Source organism: Mustela nigripes, chromosome 2 (assembly GCF_022355385.1).
Source record: "Mustela nigripes isolate SB6536 chromosome 2, MUSNIG.SB6536, whole genome shotgun sequence".
Classification (NCBI taxonomy): domain Eukaryota; kingdom Metazoa; phylum Chordata; class Mammalia; order Carnivora; family Mustelidae; genus Mustela; species Mustela nigripes.
In genome coordinates this window covers 17,162,801-17,184,713 of record NC_081558.1, presented here as the reverse complement: position 1 = coordinate 17,184,713, position 21,913 = coordinate 17,162,801, and the positions used below count along the sequence as shown (strand labels likewise).

The window sequence follows — 21,913 nt, the reverse complement described above, 5'->3', positions numbered from 1 at the left end:
GATGACAGTGGGAGTGGGGATTAACTACACACGGGGAAAAAGGAACTTTTTGAAATTATGAAAATATTCTAAGATGGGACAGTGGTCATGGCTGCACAATTCTATTTGCCAAAAATCTTAGAGCACTTAAAATGGGTAAATGTTGGGCGCCTGGGTGGCTCAGTGGGTTAAAGCCTCTGCCTGCAGCTCAGGTCATGATCCTGGGGTCCTGGGATTGAGCCCTGAATTGGGTTCTCCGCTCAGCAGGGAGCCTGTTTCCCCCCTCTCTCCGCCTGCCTCTCTGCCTACTTGCGATCTCTGTCAAATAAATAAATAAAATCTTTAAAAAAGGGTAAATATTAAGGTATGCAAATTATGCCTCAATAAACTATTAAAAATCAGCAGTGTTTGCATCTGATATCCCCGAGTGTCCTCAAGTTCAAGAAACATACTTACGACACCTCCTCTATGCACCCAGTGCTGAATACATGACAAAAGACACTATCCACCAGGTAAGACAGGTAAACAGTCTGTTCCCTGGTGGGATACAGCAGGTGGGGACAAGCATGGAAAAGGGGCACCGTGCTGACAAGAGATGCTTTCCTAGAGGAGGGACAACTATGATGACACCCTGAAGGACTATTTCAGGGAGGCCAAGTGGGGACAAGTGCCAGGATGCATGGCCTTCTATAACATGCGGGGATTTTATCCTGAACTGTCAAGCTAAGAAAAGAGAATAGGGAGCCGGAGCTCAGCTCTGTTAGAGAGAAAAACATCTGGGTACCACTACTAGAGATGAAACTGGGAACAGCAAGGCTGGGCTAATCACTATGAGGACAGAGAGATGCCCTTGGCACTTTTTGGTTGTACAATGTTATGTCATCGTGAGCAGGAGCAGAAACCAGTAGTGTTCACCTTTGAGGTGAGGAGGAGTGGGCTCTGCTGTTGGTTGTGAAGGGAGAGGAACCCATGGGACTACAACAGAAGGACATGGGGAGTCCAGCAGATGAGTTTAGCTGAGTCTAGCTGGACTTCTGAACAAGAGGGTGGTTACATGGAAAGGGCTGTTCTTTTGGGGCAAACAACTTTCTTCTACAGCATAGAGCCCACAGATAAGCTGGCTTCCTCTGCTTTGGCACGAAGGTACTTACTTCTATGATGCAAAATCCATCACAGTTCTGGGCAGCAGCCCTGCACACACCAGGCACGAGGCTGGATGGACCAGACGCTGCTCCCATGCAGCGAGCTGGACTGAGTGTGGAAATCTGGTTTCAGTTCTTGGCAACACCACCAGTTAGCTGATGAATCAGGTCTGCGGGCCCTTCTGAGGCTGTTTCCTCATACTGAAATGAGCCATGCTAACTACCTGGTGGGGATTCCTGAGAGGCCCTGGTGAGAATTTATAGTGTTTATGTGTGAAACATGTGCTGGTGGGATGTTACATGGGAGAGACATACCCTTCCAAAGACTTGAAAAACAAGTTGCCGGCATAATCATCACCCAGTGGGTAAGACTGACCATAGCTGACTTCTGGAAAAGTGCAAATGAAGAGTTTCCTGACCTCCACAACCAGTAACCAGCATGTAATCTCAGGAAGGCAACTCTGGAATGTGGCTGTATTTGGAGAAGTAGAAACTAAAGACGGGAGTCTGGTTCTTTCCCATTCTGAGGACAAACCACCCCAGGAATTTGCCTGCACCGGAGTGCATGGCTGGCTCAGTGGGTTAAAGCCTCTGCCTTTGGCTCCGGTCATGATCCCAGGGTCCTGGGATCGAGCCCTGCATCTGGCTCTCTGCTCAGCAGGGAGCCTGCTCCCCCCGCCCCCCGCTTCTGCCTGCCTCTCTGCCTGCCTGTGATCTCCATCTGTCAAATAAATAAATAAAATCTTTAAAAAAAAAAAAAAGTTTTCTAGTACCTTTTATGTGCACCAAGGTTAAGCACTTCTGGCCCAGAGTTTTAGAAAGGAGCTGGACACTTTGGTTCTAGACAGTCAATGGGGCAGCCGCATTCCATCAGGGAACTCATGTTTTATGGCTCTGAGTGAAGAAAAGGGGAAAGCCGAGAGGAGTGCTGATTTGGACACCAGCAAGTATGCAACATGCGTATTTTTCACCCGAACCCATTCTTATAAAATACACATGTCTCTCCAAGGACTGCTTTTGCTACACATCTGGCCCTTCTCTTATTTTCACAGGAATATTTTTACATTGTCCAATGTATTTTTTCACTGAAAGGCAAAGAAAAGATGATTTACTTCTAATATTTAAAAAATAAAACAAGAAAGGACAAGAAGGTATTAGGAGTGTACTCTTTATTTCTCTTTGGTTTCTTAACACAAAAGACATGCGTTCTATAAATAAAAGGAAGTAAGATTTGCTGGGGGACAACGACTTGGTGGGGGGTGGGAGGAGCAGAATTGCTACCTACTCCCATCTCTGTGGCCGAGTGAAAAGGCTGGTCTTCAGCTCCCATCCTGGCTTTGATCTCAGGTGAAACCTGGAAGACAAGGCTCCATGTGTTATCTGGGAAGGGGAAAGGCCCCAGGACAGTGAGTGTCACAGTCCTGTACTCACAGGTGGTCCACTGAGCACAACATCTCCCCCACCCGCTGGTTACACCCTTTTCACAGTATCCTTGGGTGAGGACTCTTCATTGGGGCTCCTGGAAAGGCCAAAGAGCCAGCCCAGCCACTTGCAAACATCCTCCTCAGACTACGGAGCCGACTGCTGAAGAGTGTGCAAATGTTGGTGTTGGCTCATTTTTGTTCAGAGCTCACCTAGATCAAAACATAGGCCTCTCAGGTGCAGCAGTGTACCTTCCGCACCAGGAGATGGGGGTGGAGTTTGGGAGGTTACTACGAGAGCAGCAGATCACACGGGAAATGACCTATCAGCCTCAATGGCAAAATCTGTGCCACCGTCCTGAGGAGCTGGGAAGCCTGCTCGTTAGCCCACTCACTGATCCTTAACCCCTCCGTGATCTGGGCTGGCCGGGACTGCTTCTAGTTCACAGAAGGGCTTGTAACAAGATGGGCACGGACACACATCTCTCTAACAGGAAACACAGACCCCACTGCCTTCCCAGTCTACCTCTGTAGACAGACTGAAAGGGACTGAGAAATGCTGGGGTTCCGCCACGAGCCCAGGCTCAACTATATCAGACTGCTGAGTCTTTTAAAATAAAAAGATAATTTTCAAGTGCTTGTAGCAGAGGCCCAGCTCCTAAGTGGTGGGTAACAAAGGTACTTCCCTCTGGATACATGGCGATTGCACATACTCGTAAACCTTGTGGTGCTGGGGTGGGAAAGACGTCTCAGGCTCACACTGTGCCTTTCTGAACACGCTTCCAGGTCACCCCAGGCAGCCATCAAGGGACGAGAGACCAGCCAGGTGGAGGATGGGGCCCTAAGAGCCAGTCTTGCATGAAAGGAACTATATCCTCTTTTAGTCTGTACTGGAAGCATTTTAGAAAACCAGATTTTGGCAGCAGCAGTTGAAGGACAGCCCCACTGCCCAGTGCACTGGTAACACAAGAGTCCTCCTGTTCGGGTTCCACTGTGCGACACCGAGGTCCCGTCCAGGGAGGAGGAGGAAGGAGCATAGAGTCTCTTCAAGAGGTCATTTGCTAAGATCAGAGGAAGAAATATAAAATCTTGTTCTTTGCAGCAGCAAGAGATTCTTTCGGCCTTTAGTTCTCTGCCATAAAGTCAGCTTTGCTCGAATGTAAAGGCCCACCTTGCTGGTCGTTCTGCCGAGGGCTGGAGGGAAGCCAGGCCCCTGGAATTGGTGAGGGGATGGAAAAGCAGTGGACTGGGGGGGGTAGATGAAGTTACTGGTCCAAGCTGGCCATGGCTGGTGGAAGGACCAAGTCCCTGGTTAGGTTCTAGAGGTACCAACGGTCAATGTACCCTAGAAGCATCACGATGAAGAAAACGATCCAGGAATGATAGATAGATAGGCGAGAATCCGGCCGGACCTGCTCTTTCTTTGCTGGTCAGATGAGGAATGAAAGTGGGGGTGGGGAATCTGAGTGAGTGCCATGGTGGCTGTGGGAGGTGACCACAGGGGCACCCGGAGCCTCCAGCGACCAGCTGGGAACTCCCACCTAGAAGAGTGGCCGGCTGTCAAGCAGCCCACTCGCTAAGCCTACAGTTAAAAAAAGTCCTCTGATGGCGGGTGTGAATGCGAACCCCGTGAGCACCTTGCTAGAGGACCAGTGGAGAATACACTGAGCCCGGACATGCGAGGGCCTGGACACGCAAGGGCTCAGAGGCGACCCCGAGTGCCGTGCAAGGCCTCAGGACCCTGGGACCCGAACGTGGGAGCGGACGCCGCCCTTCTCGTGGTGGCAGTCTTGACACGTGTTCCCCTTTAGTGTCTTTCAACGTTTTCTTCTCCCAAAGAATGTTCACTTCAAAAAAAGTACTTTGCTTTCCAGTTTCTTTCAAGTGTTTCTTTGTTTCAATTTCCTTCGATTTCTTTCAAGTATCTTTTTTTTTTTCTTTTTCTTCTTCTTTTGTTGCTCCTCAACAAGATGAAAAGACCTCACTGAAATCCCGAAGCTGGACATGGGAAGAGCTTCTGTTCTCCTTGGTTACCTAGCAGTGAGGACCCAGTGCTCTGTGCCCTCGGATGGAAGAGATGCTCGTGTGCAAGCAGCCCCCGTGCTGGGGTGCCTCTGCCACAGGCAAAGAGGACACCCCAAGTCCATCCTTCCTCCCCCAGCCGCAGCCCAGCTGCCAACAGGCTGGGCCACCAGAGCCACTCCTCTGCTGACTGGCCACAGCACGGCTGGAGAGCAGCAGGTGAGGAGTGTCAGACGGCAGGCCTTCTGCAAGCGGCAGGTGGGAGCTGGCCCTGGATGGAGCCCGTGTGCGTGTGGACCAGCACAGCAGTCCCGTCGCCAGCTGCGGAACCCAGAAGGGCTCTGCCCCACGCGGTGCACCTTGGTGACCTAGGCTTGACGGTCCCCAGGGCAGCGCGGAGAGGGAGGATGTAAGCACCTGGAAAAGCCGTACCTCCAGCAAGCTCACATTCACCCCGTCTTCTGGTCTACCCCCTCTCCCAAGAGGGCCTGTCCCTGGAAGGGAGCGCCTATGTTTGTACCAGATCCCTACCCCGCCACATCCCCCCTCCGCCTTAGATAGTGAGGAGGGGGATGCAGCCCACACCCACGCCGCCCTCGTGACAGGCCATGGGGGCCATGAATGTCCAGCGGTCCGTCTCCGGGTCGTACATCTCCACCGAGCTGAGGTTTGACTGTCCGTCATAGCCCCCCACGGCATAGAGGTGCCCGCAGCTGGCCACCAGGGACACCCGGCTCCGGCGTGTGTGCATGGGCACGATCAGGCACCACTGGTCGGCCACGGAGCTGTACATCTCGGCGATGCTGAGGAAGCCGGAGCCGTCATAGCCCCCGCAGACGAACATCTTGCTTCCCAGGGAGGCGGCCCCGTGCCGGCAGCGCTTGTTGAGCATGCCGGCGGCCGGGTGCCAGGTGGCCGTGTGCTGGTTGTAGTGCTCCACCTGCAGTGGGGAGAGAGGCCCAGGTCCGCAAGTCAGAGGCTGAGCCCGAGTGCCGCACGTGGCAGGGCCTCGAAGTGCCCAAAGGCAGCCTCCAGGGAGAGGCCCGCGCACTGCCCCTGATGCCCACTTTCCGCAGCGGCACCCCTGCTCCTGGGCTGATCCACAGAGAGCACCTACTCTGACCCCTGTTGTCTTACTTCCTGGGAAACAACGGCGTTGCCCAAGGAGGCACTCCTGCGGGGTCCGGGGGACGGGAGGAGAGCAGGGTCTCCTGAAATCCGTCTAGAGCGCAGCCCTGATGGACATCACAGACCTACTACTAGACGGCAGTTGAGGTTTTTTTAAAGAGAATAAGTGCAATTTCATGGGACGCCTGGGTGGCTCAGTGGGTTAAGCATCTGCCTTCTACTCAGGTCATGACCCCAGGGTCCTGGGATCGAGCCCCACCATCGGACTCCCTGCTCCACAGGGCACCTGCTTCTCCCTCTGCTTGCCTCTCACTCTGCTCCCCCTGCTTGTGCTCTCTCTCTGACAAATAAATAAAATCTTAAAAAAAAAAAAAAAGAATAAATGTAATTTCAAATAAATTATCCAGAATACAACTATTCGCAAATCCGCCCTATCTAGAGTTGAGCTTACTCCAGGCAGCAGTTCAGTGGAGAACGGAGCGGGGCGAGTGGGGGACGGCGCGGCTATACTCTTCCCCTCCTCTGCGTACCCTGGCTCCACTCTCGGAAGAAATCTCAGAGCGCGTGGCAGACGGCCCGAAACCTCCCTAGATGACGCTCTGCCCAGTTATGGCAAGGCTGAAGTTTCTTTAAAAAAACTGCCTTTCAAAATTACACTCAAAGGTGGGGGACACTTGGGTGTCTCAGTCGGTTAAGCATCCGACTCTTGATTTTGGCACAGGTCACGATCTTTCAGGGCTGTGAGACTGAGCCTTGCGCTGGGCTCCACGCTCAGCAGGGAGTCTGCTTCTCTCCTTCTCCCTCTCCCTCTGCCCCTCACCCCACTTGAATTTGTGATCTCTCTTCAAAATAAATCTTTAAAGACAGAATTATTCCTTGAAGATGGGAGGAGTGAGTGCCCTTAGCCCCAGGGGAGCCCACACTCACGCTGCTGAAGATCTGCAGCCCGTCGTGGCCGCCTGACACATAGATCCTGCCCTCAAACACCGTCACCCCTGCAGCACTGCGACTTGAGCTCATCGGGGTCACCACCGTCCACCTGCAGGAAAGAGCCAGACGAGGGAAGCCATGAGATGCAGTGTTGCTGTCCTCCCAGGACAGCTTGGAAGCGGCTGGGCAAACTGTACAGCGCTCCTTCTCACCCTGGACAATCTCCCCACCTCTATAGGCAAGTCCCTCCCTCTTACTCCTGCCCAGTCCTGGGAATGGGGCCACTGGCCATCTAGCTGTCCTTCTCAGATTCAACGTTTTTATGGCCCTCTTCTCCTTTATCTTCAACATTCCTGTGGTCACCAAGTCCTTCTGGCCAGACTTCTAGTCATTGCTTGTTCCCACCCCCATTACCGCTGGCCTAGCTTGGGCCTCCCCTCGCACAACCTGCCACAGCCTCTGTACAGGAGGCCTGGCTTTGAGACCCCGCCCACCCCTATGCCGTGTGGCACGTCCCTCGGGTGGCTCCTCCTCATTTCCTCCAGGGCAGAGTCTGAGTTCCCTGTGCAGTTCTTTTTTTTCTCAGGCCTCACCTATTTGCACTTTCCCCTCCTGCCATGTGCCACCCACGCCGGCTCCTCATTCACAACGAGCACCTTCCTTCCTCTGGGCCTCTCCTCGTGCTGTCTCCCTGCCTACCATGCGCATCTTCCACTGTCCGTGATGGGCCTCCTCTCAGAAGTCATCCCTGCCGCCCTGCTGCTCCCTGCCAGCTGCGGTAGAGATGAAGGTGCTCCCAGGAAGTCCAGGCAGGCCCCACAGGGTAGGCTAATCACGATGTACCGGGGACCCCAGCAGACCAGATGCTACTTTTTTTTTTTAAGATTTTATTTATTCACTTATTTGAGAGAGAGAGAGAGCACAAGCAAGCAGAGAGAGAGAGAGAGGAGGAAGCAGGCTCCCCGCTGAGCAGAGAACCCAATGCGGGGCTCGATCCCAGGACCCTGATATCGTGACCTGAGCCGAAGGTAGAGGCTTTAACCCACTGAGCCACCCAGGCGCCCCCCAGCTGCTACTTTTAAGGATCTCAGACACCCCGCCTGACACACAGTAAGTTGGTTAAGTGAATGGGATGTTGGCTGAAAAGCATTCGGATGAAGCCATTTAATGAACTGGCTTATGAGAAGATTCAAATACTGAAATGAAAAATTCGGGCTAACCTTGCCAGCTGTTTTCCAAAGAGTAGTCCACAAAATAAGATGGTGACAGGCATTACGTAAGATGAGATTCAACAGATTTCTTTACTGCCGAATTTTTCAGTCTTTAAATTGTTACTATGTTTGATGGAAATTAAGAACTCTGGCGGTACAGACACCATTGCCTTCCAAGCTTATCCGACTACGTAACATTTTTCTTTCTTTTTTTTTTTTTTTAAAAGATTTTATTTATTTATTTGTTAGAGAGAGAGAGCAAGCACAGGCAGACAGAGCAGCAGGCAAAGGCAGAGGCAGAGGGAGAAGCAGGCTCCCTGCTGAGCAAGGAGCCCAATGTGGGACTCAACCCCAGGACACTGGGATCATGACCTGAGCCGAAGGCAGCCACTTAACAAACTGAGCCACCCAGGCGTCCCCAATGTAACATTTCTTGCCCCCCTAAATCACATCCAACCCAAATCATACCTCTCCTACTTGGGAAAGTGATGTTCATTTATTCCTCATTTCCTTCCACTTGCATTTCCATTAAAATGGGCGATTTAACAAAGAAGTATACACTGTTAAGTAAACACCTTCAACCACCTAGGTAGACTAGTTTGTTTTTAAAACTTAGTCAATCCTGCATTCAGGAACTAGAAGTTATTAAATACCGATTATATGCAAAGTACTATAGGGACTGAAATGGTAAGATACTCTGCATCCTTCAGAAGTTTAAATGAAGACCCTGCAGTTCTAATTCTCATACTGTCCGTTTAACCAGTTCCAGTTTTCCCAGGGGAGCTGCAGGCGAGCAGGTCTCCTTACTTGTCTGTCTCAGGCGAGTAGGTCTCCACAGAGCTGAGAGAAGAGTTGCCATCATAGCCCCCACAGACGTAGATCTGTCCATCCAGCACGACCGTCCCCATGGCACTGAAAAAGACAGAGCTGTCATGTAGACGGGCCTCAGACCTCCTGGGCCAGCCTTGCACGCTGCCTGGAGATCCAGCTGCCCACCACAGCCTCTTTCTAGAGCAGACCCAAATCCCACGTGTGCGACTAAGTGTAGAACAGAGGGGAGAGCAGCTGCTCTGCAGTGCCACCTGTTGGGGTTCCCTCGGGAGCCCTCTCCACCCTGGATGTATCTGAAACGTTCATCTTCTACTTCGTGTGCTCAAGGTCTCATTACATCAAGGTCCTCTCCCCCCTGCTCAAAAAGCCATCCTTGCCTCAACAACTGTCAGTCAGTCCCTCCTGACCCCAGGCTGCCAGAGCAGCTTCTTTATCTCAGGCCTTATCATTGTCGTGGTCACTCATTCACCCCTGGCGTCCCATGAGGCACTCAGGAGGCGTGCTGTCCTGGGCCCTAGAGTCACAGTGCCGAGCGAGCCAAAGCTCCTGTCCGCAGGGGCTCATTCTGGCGCCTGGGGGTGCTGGGAAGTCACCTGTCGCCTCTTTAACAAGTGGGGACCTCCTGGAAGACAGGGTCTCCCTCTGTTGACTGTGACCATGCTTCGTGTACTGCTTTGTACGGGACAGGCCTTCAATATGGGTTTGCTTTATTAGCCTGATTTTCCTATTTAATTCACTGCAAAGTTTGACAAATGTCTTTTCATGGCAGATGTGGCACTGACCGCCACTACTTTGTCCCTGTGGGTGATGCTATGCTCCCCTTGTGCACTGATGGAGGTCCTACCCCCCCAACCACACCTGCCAAGGAAGTGCCACCACCTTCACGGTACAGACGAGCAGCCACGGCTGGGGAGGCTGGCTCCTTCTCTGGGCTGCCCAGTGACAGGCATGCCTCGGATGAGCATGAGCTCACTCCCATGCTGCCCACCGTGCCCCCCTCTTCCCAGGTCAAAGACCCAGCAGTCTGGCATAATCAGAAAATCTGTTCTACATAATGCCTCAAGAGAAATTAGACATGTGTGCCAAGCTGCCCGATTCACTGTTTTCAAATCTGATGCTGGAGAAGATTCAAAATGAATCTGGGTGGCTGACAAACAGGAAAATAAAATATGCCAGGTTTAACGGCCACCTTTCAAACGTACACAGGAAACCAAGCTGATCCCCGTAATGTCCCTTTGAGTGACACCGTAAAAGACCCCCTCAACTGGCCCGGAAGAGGAAAAGGACTTTTGCCTCAGGCAAGGATGGTGGGAAGACCACAAATTCACTAGACACTGTCATGTGCTTCCAGAAGTGGACAGAAGGAACAACACAGTAGTTCAGCAACCATATGAGGGAGAAGAGTCAGAGAACTGAGTGAGGTTAACTATCAACCGGGTGATAAAGCCAGTGTGAAGACGGAGGAGGCCTGCTTGGTCCACCAGAGGAAGCATGGCCTGGAACACTGCAGGCGAGGGGAAAGATGATGGCAGGAAGGAGCTTGTCACCACTAGCAGGACAGAGAGCCGTGTGGGACGGTAGGAAAGAAGTGACTCAGAACAGTTTTTGGCAGCCTGTAATTTCAAAGGGATGAAACGGAGCCGGGTCTTTGCTAATAAGAGGGCATTAACCACAGCGAGGGAAGGGGATGCCCGGAGGACTCTTCTCCCAGACAACACTCCAAACTCTGTGACATCAAAGCAAGGAATTTGCCCAGAGCAGACACCCAGAGAAGAACGGGCTGCAGTAAAAGCAAAAAAGGCACTCATTGCTGGGGAAATGGAGCAATGAGTCATCCGAGGCCAAGAAGCCTGTGAGACGCCCAAGGATAGAAAAGGGAAGCACTGAGGTATGGGGAGGAAGGAACGGGGAGGGTGTTAGCTCAGGGGGGAGCCGATCATGTATACAAATTTTTCTTCCCAAACAAACCTACTGTGACCCTTTGTGAATCTGGTCTTACCGGTACAAAAGCAGACTCCTCCCTGCTCAAGGCCACACACTAACATTGCAAAACATGGTATGTGCGCCTCCTGGCCTGACACTTCTTCTTCCTCACCACACAGGCAGTTGCTTGATCTTACACTCACAACAACCAGAGCAGGGTCAGACAAAGGGGCCTATCAGGCAAATGCTTAGGCCACAGAATTCACAAAGCAGAAATGCCCTCAAAGAGCATCTGCCCCAGTCGTTTTCAAACTGCCCCTTTCAAAAACAACTCCTGTGACTTTCCCCCTAAAGTTGGGCATCTGTCACGGAAGCTCGACTCATGAGAGAGATGCAGAACTGTTCTGGTTACTGGGGTACGGACTGCCTCCTCCGTCAGCCCCGAAAAGAGAGCTGAGCGCTGCTTGAAGCCGCTGACCCGGGGTGGCCCCACGGAGGGCAGAAGAACAGAAGACCCTGTCCAGTGATCCCTCCTACTCCAGAGCCCAGCTGTGCACATGCTCCCCACATGCCTGACGGAAGGGAAGAGGCCGCCTTCCCTTCAGCACTCAGAAGGCTGAATGGAGGTGCCATTCAAATGCCCTCCAACTCCTCTTCAGGAAATATAGCAGGCAAGTGACAGAGGAGACAAGTATCTGGAGTGTGTTAAGAGACATAAATCCGGTCCACCTATGTGCTCACACCTGGCGGAGGGAGGAGGGGACTGAGAGAAGCACGTTGCTATGGCTCAGGTACTCGCAGCGTGGGAGAAGCACGGGTGTGGCAGGGATCCAGGCGTGGGGGTGGGGCGAGAGTATAAGGGACAATGCTGCTCACGTCTTTTCATCACTAATAAAGTTAAACCCTCCTTACTCGTCAAGTTTCACCTGTAATCTTCCGGATGTTTCCATCCAGTTTCTTTCCCTTTTGGAAATCTACCATAACATATGTTTCAGTCCTTATCTGACACATAAATAACAATACAACTTCTACATGTCTGTGTCTCCTCAACGGACAAGGCAAGGATTTTACTTTGGAGCAGATGGGGGCGAGCTCCAGGTAGGTGCTGGCAGTGGCTGGCCTAGCCACAGGAAACCGCCAGGCCAGCTTGTGTTTTGTATTACTCTGTGCCCCTGCCCGTCTAGCATGGCACTCCCCAGATGCTCAGTGTGTGCGCTCGGGCTGCCCAAGTGGCTTCCAGAATACCTCCTCTTGCTATTCATGCTCCGCACTCTGGTCCACGTGTCCGTCTCTGGGTTGTAGACCTCCACGGTGCTCAGCCGCAGCTGGCCGTCATACCCGCCGATGGCATAGAGAAGCCCATTCACCACAGCCACACCGACGCGGCTGCGGGCTGTCGTCATGGGATGGCACTTCTCCCAGCGATTGGCAATGGGGTCGAACACTTCTACCACATTCAGGGAATCACCTGCATAAAAATTTGCTACTCAAATTAAAACAAATGAGACCACGTGTTTAGATCACAGCTGTTGGGCAATGATTACATGGAAAGTTTGACTAGGCTCTATCAGCTCTCCCCACAGAAATGCTCAAGCCACATGGGCCCACTAAGACACTTCAGCCGTGCTAACCTCAAACTGAATTCTTTAAGGAAAATCAGAATCAGACAGGAAGCATTTAGTTTTAAGCTACAATAAGGTATTCCACCCGCTTAAGGCCAAAGTGGAAGGGAAATGGACACACTCTCCCCACAGTGCAGGGGGCATGCCCAGAGGGAAGAACCTGGGTTCCCCTGCTGCCTTCACTTATTAGCATGTGACCCTGGGCAAGTTGCTTTGTATCCCCATCTTCTACTCTCACATGCGACATGGAGATAATCTCTATGGCAGAGCTGTCGTCAGGATTAAATGGCAGAAAAGCACCTAACGTAGTTGTAGAACACATTATGTGCTCAACAAATTGTAGTTACAGTCAGCAGGAATGATGAGTCCAACCCTGACATTTACAACAGGGTGTTTTTTGGATCAAATAAAATCATCTCCTCCCTGTTCTATCCCACCGTGGGGCACTTCACACCTACCACACCCCAGTGTCTACCAGCTGAGGTCGTCCCTTTTCCAGGACACATGGTCAACAAGCATAGGGTAAGCAGACTAGCACCCACCTCTCATTAACCTTCAATTAAAAACAGAACTGCCCAGGACTGCCCACCACCTGCCCCCCTCCATGATCCTGGACTGACCTTGAGGAAAGGCCCGGCCTTCACGTGGGAAGTGACTCCGCCCTTTGCCACCAACTGTGCCACCAAGATCCAGGAGTCCACAATGCCCCTCCCTGTGCCTGGGTGTGCAGGAGGGCAGGGGGCCTCACGGGCTTGCCTGAGAACTTGGCTGGGTGAGCGGCCAAGAACATGCCGACTCTAAAGCCTGCATGCGCTGCACGGGAGGCAGCAGGTGGCGAGAAAGTGGGATTATGGTTAGGGGCAACTCTGTGTATTTGGAGAATTTCCCTTCTCATGGTGACAGGCTCAGTCTAACCCCAGATATCCATAGGACCAAATGTGACTCTCATCACAGGCAGCGGGTAACAGAGTTGGGTCTCGGACTGCACGCTCTCCAAGGCTGGTATTTGGCTCTGATATTCTGATTCAATGGTATTCACACCTGACACCCTTTCACTGCCCAGCATAGCAGCTGCATCAATCAGGAGAGACCAGGGTGGCGACACATGGAGGAAGGGAGCCAGAGGACCAGGCTAGGTTGTTTGGTGCTTTTTCATCCAAAGTCCAAGACAGGGCCCTGCAAAGGGGAGCTGCAAGATACCTGCTGAGTTGAGGCCCCCCACGGCATAGATAAGGCCCGTGATGGACGTGCAGCAGCGAGGCCGAGTTCTGAAAGCCGGCAGGTGGGGCCGGCGCTCCGGCATGAGGTGATAGTCCTTGGCTTCGTCTACCAGGTCCCTGGAATAAGGTGCAGGATGTCACAAAGCCAGGTATCCTCCCCACATGGTCTACATTTGTATTTCCGAGTCTGGTCGCCCCACCCCCAACTGGAGGGGAAACATGCGAGGAGAAGCATTCTGGAAGGTTTGGTCTTGAACCCAGGTGAGTCCAGGCGGAAGCACAGCTCCTGAAACATCCTCAGAATCGGAGGGGCGAGATGAGCAGAGTAATCAGAGCGACTATCTTCTAATAGGCACACACTGGCAGGAGAACAGGGTAGTGGCTACGACAGCTGGCGCTGGGGAGTTCGAGAAGCAGCCTGCATCCTGTCTGCCAAGACCCAGCTCTTCCTTCCTATCCCTCTGGCTCGCACCCCGCAAAGTGCCATTTCTCACCTAGACTGTGGCAGAAGCCGACTGCTGCTGACCGACTGCCCTGCCTCCAGCCCTGCCTCTCCATCCCACCCCCCACACTATCGCCCAAGCCGTCGAAGAACCTTCAATAGCTACCTGCTGCCTTCAGAACGAAGTTCAAACTCAACAACCTTCTTGGACTGCTTATCACGGGGTCCCCCCACCTGCAGCCACACCACCCCCTCCTGCCATACGCCTTCATGTGGCTCGCGCACAGACACCGACTTCCTCTGAACTCGCTGTGAATATGACAGGCTGTTTGGAGGAAGGTGAACATTTTCCTTTGCTGTTCTACTTTTATAATGACGCTCCCATACGGCTACTGCCTTCCTGGCTGTTTCGGGAGCTCTGCTCTGCCACGTTGTCACTGATGTACCTTGGGTAAGTTTCCCCTGCTGGTAAACACCACCTCCCCCCTTGCCTATTACTGTAGGCAGGCCCAAACCCACCTGAGGCCAGTGCACTAATGTTTACTAGAGACAACGAGGAGCCCCAGGGAGTCACCACTAAGTCAACTCCTGGAGATGCTAGAAGATCCTCAGGGAGTGCAGGGGAGGAGGCCCCTTCTGCCTCCATGCCCCCTCATGGCACATTTACTTGCCCAAGGGATCGACTTGGGCTCTTCCATGGTCTAGACCCAAGGCAGGTCAATCTGCGTGCCGTGAATTAGGACTGACCGTGTCAAATTCTTCTGCCCCTGAGCTGGGACACACACAGCCTAGGAGCCCAAGCCCCTTCTCCGCTGGCCCCCTTGCCCCCGGCAGCGTCCTATGCGGGCCAGTCCTCGCTCACCTGCACTTGTGGCAGCAACGCACCAGGTCATCCTGCTGCACGCGGTCTGACAGGAACTGGGGCCGGCAGAGGGGCAGGCGGATATTGGACAGCAGCTCAGGGAGGCACGGCCCCCTCTGCTCCCGGTCATATCTGACCCAGGCCAACGCAGCTTCAAAGACCTGCCGTGGCGGAAAGTGCAAGCCGTTTAGTAACCCCTCGCTTCTGGGGCCACGTCCCCGGGCCCCCAGTCTCAACCCCTGCACTCCCTATACGGAGGCAGTCCCTCGGGCCCCTCCATCTTTCCTCCCACTTGTCTCCTGAAGTCACTGCTTTCTGCTTCCCCAATCTCCCCGTGTGGCCCAGCCTCCTGAAAGGCAAGCCTCAGTGGCTGTAACAGCTTCCCGGCTTTCATTACGTCTTCCTAACGGAAAGCTGCCAGGGGCTCCTTCCTCCTTTCTGCATGTCACCGCACTGGCCGCTTGTCTTCGCTCCTCGGCCCCCTCCACCCTCTGCTCTCCCAGGCTGGCTACTTCTCTGTCCACACATACCCCTGCATTGTGAAGGCCCCTCAAATCCTCCTCTTCATCTAAACCCGCCCCCCTTTCCTTAAGGCCTGGTTCCAGATCGATGCACTCTGGAGCTTTCTCTAAGGGCTCCAGCCACAAGGGTACATCCCTCTAGAACCCTGGATCCAACGTATCACCGATAAACGAGCTGCCCTGGGTCATGTTCATCAGTGGAAGAGCTCGGGACAGGGCTCGCTCTTGGGACAGGCTCTTCCCTGAAACTTATAGCGTCCACACGGCCACACTCGGGGCACCCTTTTCTACTGTTCTTCGGATATTAGGGAAATGAGCTGACTAACCTCCCAACAGCTTGCCTCCTGGGACCTGGGGCTCCTCCCGCTGAAGCAGAGCTTCCCAGCAGGCCAGGACTCCACACGGCAAGCGTCCCGAGCTGCTCTGCCCGGGGCCTGGGTTAGGTTTTCCAGTGACCAGAGCAGCGGACGCCTTGCCGCAGACGAGCTCCCGGCGCCTGCAGGGGCAGGTCCAAGCATCTCACCCCCGCACCAGAGCCCTTCGCCGTCCAGTCCTGGCCACCCTCTGCTCCAAGTATCATCTACTTTGTCCTCTCCCGGTGCCTGCACCACACCTCTGCTGACCAAAGGGATTGCCCTTTGCTCCTCTCTGACTGCTAATACCCTGTGTTCTCCTTTATTCACTCTTCTTGAGAACCCCACAAGAGGTCTCCTTTGTCCTTCGAGGACCCTAGCCATTCAAACGCTTTGCCTCTTCCATCGGTTTCATTCTTCCGTGCTCCCCACTGCCTCCAATCCTTTCCCCTCCATAACTGATGTCAATAGGCCTCTGACACTGCTCCGTCTCCCCCAACCTTGCGCTCAGGGCCCCTCTGGCCTGCTTCCTCCGTGTGGTCTCACCCAGCATGGGCTCTGCGGGTTCTGAGATGGGTGCCCTCAGCACTCATGCTGTGCACCTTCCTCCCTTAATCACACCCATCTGGAAAAAGTCTCTTCCCTGGTGAGGTCCAGCTCCATAAGTGGACCCCACAGCAGCATATGCCGCTGCAGGAGCTGGCTGGTCCTTTCCTTTCCTTTTTATTTATTTATTTTTTAAAGTTTATCTATTCTTTTTAGTAATCTCTATGCCCAACATCGAGCTCAGACTCACAACCCCAGATCAAGAGCCAGCCTGGCACCCCCTGGTGGGTCCATTCTAACTTCGTGGCTGCTAATCTCATCAGGCCCTACTTCCCACCAAGCCCCTCTTCCTTTCCCTGGTGTCATCTATTTCCTCTCCTGCTTCCAGAGGGCTGGCTCATGCCTTTTCATCTCCCCTCACATTTCTCACCCTCCTCCCGATCCTTATTCCCAGCTAAGAAAATAGACACGCAGCAGAAGAGAATGTCAGCAGGCTTTGCCAGCTTCTCCCTGTGCCCCTGGCTGTGGAGGTTCTCCCTTCCGCGGGGGTGGACGGGAGTGGCTGGTGCTCCCAGCAGGGACACCCCTTAAGCCCTCGACTCAGCCTCCTCTTGCTTCCTCCAGGACGTCACGCCAGCAGCCATTCTCCCTTTCCTCCTACGTCACCGACTCTTCCCTCTCTTCTGGAAAATTCCCACCAGTAGTCAAATATACTGCCATTTCTCTCACCTTAAAAAACAAACCAATCCCTTCCAACTTCATATTCCTCCCCAGTAATTGCCCCAGTGCTCTGCTCCCCTTTAGAGGAAGACTTTTAAAGAATTATCTATGCTAATATCCAGTGGCAGCATTATTTCTAATAGTAAATATGGGAAATCACTGGAACTTCTAAGAATAAGGGGTGTGATGTTGATAAAATCCACTGAGGGGCGCCTGGGTGGCTCAATCAGTTAGGCATCTGCTTTTAGCTCAGGTCATGATCCCAGAGTCCCGGGCCTGAGCCCAACATCGGGCTCCCTGCTCAGCACGGAGTCTGCTTCTCCTTCTCCCACTCCCCCTGCTCATCCTCTCTCTCTCTCTCTCTCACTCAAATAAATAAATAAGATCTTTTAAAAAAAATCCACTGCATGTTAGACACTGAAATGGATATAAAGTTCTCATGAAACACGAACACAGTATAATGAAACAAACCCATAATAAACAAGCCGCACATGCATTATGGTCTTCATGAAAAAAACAGAGAAGATTAGAGAGGCAGCCCCCACGTGCCCTGCACACGGCTACCGCGCTCTACACACCTGCTCCTCTGACTTCACGTTCAGCTCGTCCCGAGACACCAGCTCGAGCACGTCTTCCAAGGGCAGGGCCAGGAATTCTTCCGACATGGACACCTCCACGAAGTGCTGGTGGATGAAGCTGTTGGCCGCGTCATACAGCACGGCGCACATCATGGTCTCGGCAAACTGGCGGACGCCCAGGCAATTTTTGGGGTGAAGACTTTTGCCATTAGAAAAGAGGGGAAAAAAAAGTTAGAGGAAGAATAGTATCTTCGATCATTCTCAGGTTGGTTCTGGGGAGAGCTAAAGAATGCAGAAAACCCAGCTTTGCTGTCTGGTTGGCTGCAAATTCCCTACACGATCCCAGGTACACTGCTCAGGGACTCCATTGTGAAGGTTTACAATGAAGACAGTTTTATCCTCACAGTCCCTGCCTCTTGGACCTCGTGCTCAGTGCATCTAGGGGGGATGAGCTCTCTGGGAAGTCCTGGGAAGCAGCTATGAAGACAGCAGAAGAATATGCACTGGAAAACCTGTTTGCTTTCCCTTAGGTCATTGGCATTCTTCTTCTTCTTTTTTAAGATCTTATTTATTTATTTGAAAGAGAGAGACAGACAGAGATGGTGAGAGAGAGCATGAGTGGGGAGGAGAGGGAGAAGCAGACTCCCGCCAAGCAGGGAGCCTGATATGGTGCTCGATCCCAGGATCCCGAGATCATGACCTGAACCAAAGGCAGACGCTTAACCAACTGAGCCACCCAGGCACCCCAGCCACTGATACTCTTGGTCGAACACCTACCTGTTCCCCAGGAGGGCACTGAAGTTGTAGAATGAGAGTTTATTGTTTTTTTTTTTTTTAATTTTTGAAGATTTTCTTTATTTATTTGACAGAAACAGACAGAGCGAGCACAAGCAGGCAGAGCAGCAGACAGAGGGAGAGGAGAAACAGCCTCTCCGCTGAGCAGGGAGCCTGATACGGGGCTCGATCCCATGACCCTGGGATCATGACCTGAGCTGAAGGCTGCCACTTAACCTACTGAGCCACCCACATACCCCTAGAATAAGAGATTAAACCATGCAGAGAGATGACTTCTCTAACATCAGGATCCTTACATTCCATCTTCTGTCAACGGCAAGAAACTCTATGGGTCTAACAGGACACCTAGGAACGACAGCAGCAGCTACCGCTCACTCAGCACCATCAGGGCACCCAGTACTTCTCCAGCCAGAACCTTTTCAACAGCGCTACAGAGCAATCATTATTTCCACTTTTAGATGGAAAACTGAGGCTCAGAGAAACTAAGAATGTGCTCCCAGTCCTCTCCAAGCAAGTGGTGGTGCGGATGAATCCCGTATCCATTCCCACGACTTGGAGACAGACCTGCCCTCGCTGAGGCCATCTGGGTACATTCGGGCCCTGCGTCCCACCAGGTGACACGGAGGGCTCCTCAAGTGTCCATAACAGCTTCACCTGGAAAAAGGTAAGGATAACAGCTAGCCAGCTCCCACACCTGTGGCCACGCTTAAGCAAGAATGTGGCAAAAGCACTCAGCATGGTGTTTGGCGTAAAGTCAGCTACTGTCTTAATTTTTTATCGTGGTTGTTCTTCTTACTACTACTGCATCTGACAAAATTTCAAATGCACCCAAATTGGTTCTGAAATCTTGGTGATAGCAGGAGACCCTGAGGATGGGGTTTTCTTGTTTTGACTTTGTGACTGATAATCTGTGGAGGGAGAGGGTGTTTATCGGATGGAAGGGGCCCGGGTTTTCTTTATTAGACTGCCTGCTTTCCTTCCCTGCCATGTTGTTTGTTTGTTTATTTTTAAAGATTTTATTTATTTGACAGAGAGAGAAAGAGAGCATGCTAGCACAAGCAGGCGGAGTGGCAGGGAGAGGGAGAAGCAGACTTCCCACCCAGCAGAGAGCCTGAGGTAGGCTTGATCCAAGGACGTCAAGATCATGACCTGAGCCTGAAGGCAGTCACTTAACCGACTGAGCCACCCAGGTGCCTCACCCCACCACTCTGCTTAAAGTAACAGGCAGAGTTATATTCGCTAGTCAACAGTCACCACTGTCCCCCAGCTGCAGAGTCTCTGAAGGGCCGAGTCCCTCAGGAGCCTGCCTTTGGGATAATCTAAATTCCACAAGCTATTGCTTCCCTTCCAGCCTGAACTGGTTTGGTCCAGTGCTTTGGAAATCTGTGTGCATTTCCACAAAGGCCAGGAAGCATGAGCACTGACTAACACCTAGGCAAGGCCGCAGAGCCAGTGAAGAACACAGGGCTCAAGGTCAGAAGGTCAGCTCAGTCATCAAATACCACCTTTCTCCTGGAGCACTTACAGGGACTGAATGAGACTTGTTTAAAGGCCTTTACACATATGGCCGATGTGAGTTTCTACCTTCCCTGGGCCTCTACACCACGTGCTTCGCTGACCCCAGCCACAGCAACATCAGCTCAAGAGGAGGCTTCAGTGCTATGGACTGGGAACTGGTTAGAGTCCAGAGCCGTGGGGAAAGATGGCCAAGTAGCTGCCTGGTGCACATTTCCATCTGCTCCCTCTCCGGTTAGGACTCCTGTACCTCGCCTTTGGCTCTCTAATAAGGAGAGCAAAACACACCTTCAACTGAAATGGGCTTTCATGTCGATGAGATGTGAGAAGCTGCATGTGAGGCAGCTGGTGGGGAAGTAGAAGGCCCCATTCAGGAGCAGGAGGAAGAGAAGAGGGAAAATGAACCCCAAGGGCGGAGACAGACCCCCATCTTTCATTAGCCACCTCACAACCAGCAACCACCTTCCTTGCAGCACAGCTTGACTCTGTCAGCAGTAAGAGGTAATGCTTTATCAGAGGCAGGAAGCAGTGACCTGAATTAAGTAAGTTACTGGCTTGGTTCACTGATGCATCCGAGGTTCTGATTCAATTCTGAGAGAAGAGTTTTGGAGAATACATAGCTCCAGTGCTCACCTAAAAACAAGGAGGCCCATACATCTGAACACTTGGAAAGGGACCACAAGGAAAAAAAAAAATCAACTCCAACCTCATGGACAACTCTGACAGCTTTACAGCTTCTCTGTGCTCTGGGAAATCCTGTGTTTCCCACTATTGCTCAGAACGGTTTCTCTCAAGTCGCTAGTGATCACAGCTTGGCGATGAAGGGACCACATGCTTATTTTTGAATATGGGCACATGGGATGGGGACAGGTGGGGGGGCCCTAACACACTCTGCAGCCGGGCTCAGGGAGAACCACCCCAAGGAGCAGAGGCAGTGATGGTAACTACTGGAAGGAAAACAGAAAGCAGGTCAAGTCTCTGGGGCCTGTGCGAAGGAATGAAGACAGGAATAAGGTGTGAAGTGAGGCTTCAGAAGGGATCTTGCAGGACAGGACAGACTCATAAGGTCAGGCTTTGTGCTTAAGTGCGTCTTCCTAAAATGTCACTGATGCACGTAAAAACTCCACTGGTCTAAAAATCACTTTTCTAAGCAAGTTTTGGTTGACACTTCTTTGTAACAAAAGCTGGGTCCAGTGTTGAGTGATGACCTCGAAAGCCCCTAGGTGGAGCTGTTGTCCCCTTGTGAGAGTGGCCAACTGCATCCTTTCCAGAATGCCGACTTAATCATTCTGAGTTCTGTGGGGACAGAGAGATAAACCAAGACTGGTCTACATCCTTAAGCAGCTCAGGAGTGAGTAGGAGAGCCAGGGTGCCTCATACCCCCACATGCATCGTCCAGCCTGACCCAGAAGCCATCCTAGCACAGGGTCAAGCCAGGCTCTGGGGCTATGCTGTCTTTATGTAGTCTCATCTGTAAAACCTGAAACAGGACTACCTATCTCACGATGAAACCACTCACCCTGCACCCAGAAGAGACTGCCCCGTGTGCTAAGCATCATACCCACGGTTATTAAGACTAGCTGCACACACAGCAGTGCTCGGTGATGTCCATGAGCACCATGGGAGCAGGATAGGGACAGCAGGTGGGGTCCACAGAGCTGATAAGGGAGCTGGACTGGGACAGGGAAACATCAGCTCTAAGAGGAAATGAGGTTCAGGAGGGCAGATCTGAGACAAGAAAAATGCTGGTCTTCAGGCCAGGGACCCTGTGATCACAGCAGCTCAGGTGGAGGCCGGGCCTCAGAGAGCACCACAGACAGAGACTGTGTGAAGCCCAGCACTACCCTGCACCCCCAAGTCTCTAGTGGTTAAGGGGCAGCTTTGACCTTATGGCTAAGAGCTCCCCCTCTTCAGGGGGAAAAAGAGCTTTCTTATCAGCTCAGTCATCAAAGGGGCATTGCTGAATGCTGGACCTAGGCAGGGATATACTCTGTGGTCCTTACCCTAAAAGAACACACAGTGACTGCTTCCAGAAGACTTAGGGGGACAGAGAGTTCCAGAAGGTGAAATTTGGGTGGCCCTCTAAAGAGCTGAAGGAAAAAGAAGTCAAGATATTCAAGGAGGGGAAAGGATCCACACAAAGAAGGAGATG

At 52.4% G+C, this 21,913-nt stretch overlaps 1 protein-coding gene across 3 annotated transcripts in view; it reads right to left on the bottom strand.

Moving 5' to 3' along the window:
• Positions 1 to 2,273: 2,273 nt before the first annotated feature.
• Positions 2,274 to 21,913, bottom strand: part of KLHL18 (kelch like family member 18) — a 53,846-nt gene continuing 34,206 nt past the window's right edge. For 2 of the 3 annotated variants that reach the window (XM_059389596.1, XM_059389598.1), the window contains 7 exons: positions 17,452 to 17,650; positions 14,734 to 14,894; positions 13,410 to 13,546; positions 11,833 to 12,070; positions 8,641 to 8,745; positions 6,620 to 6,731; positions 2,274 to 5,504 (listed from right to left, as the gene is read on the bottom strand). In XM_059389596.1, coding sequence (XP_059245579.1) covers positions 5,118 to 5,504; positions 6,620 to 6,731; positions 8,641 to 8,745; positions 11,833 to 12,070; positions 13,410 to 13,546; positions 14,734 to 14,894; positions 17,452 to 17,650 — 1,339 coding nt within the window. In that variant the 3' untranslated portion in view covers positions 2,274 to 5,117. The remainder of the gene's footprint in view (positions 5,505 to 6,619; positions 6,732 to 8,640; positions 8,746 to 11,832; positions 12,071 to 13,409; positions 13,547 to 14,733; positions 14,895 to 17,451; positions 17,651 to 21,913) is intronic. The other variant, XM_059389597.1, reaches the window with a different exon arrangement.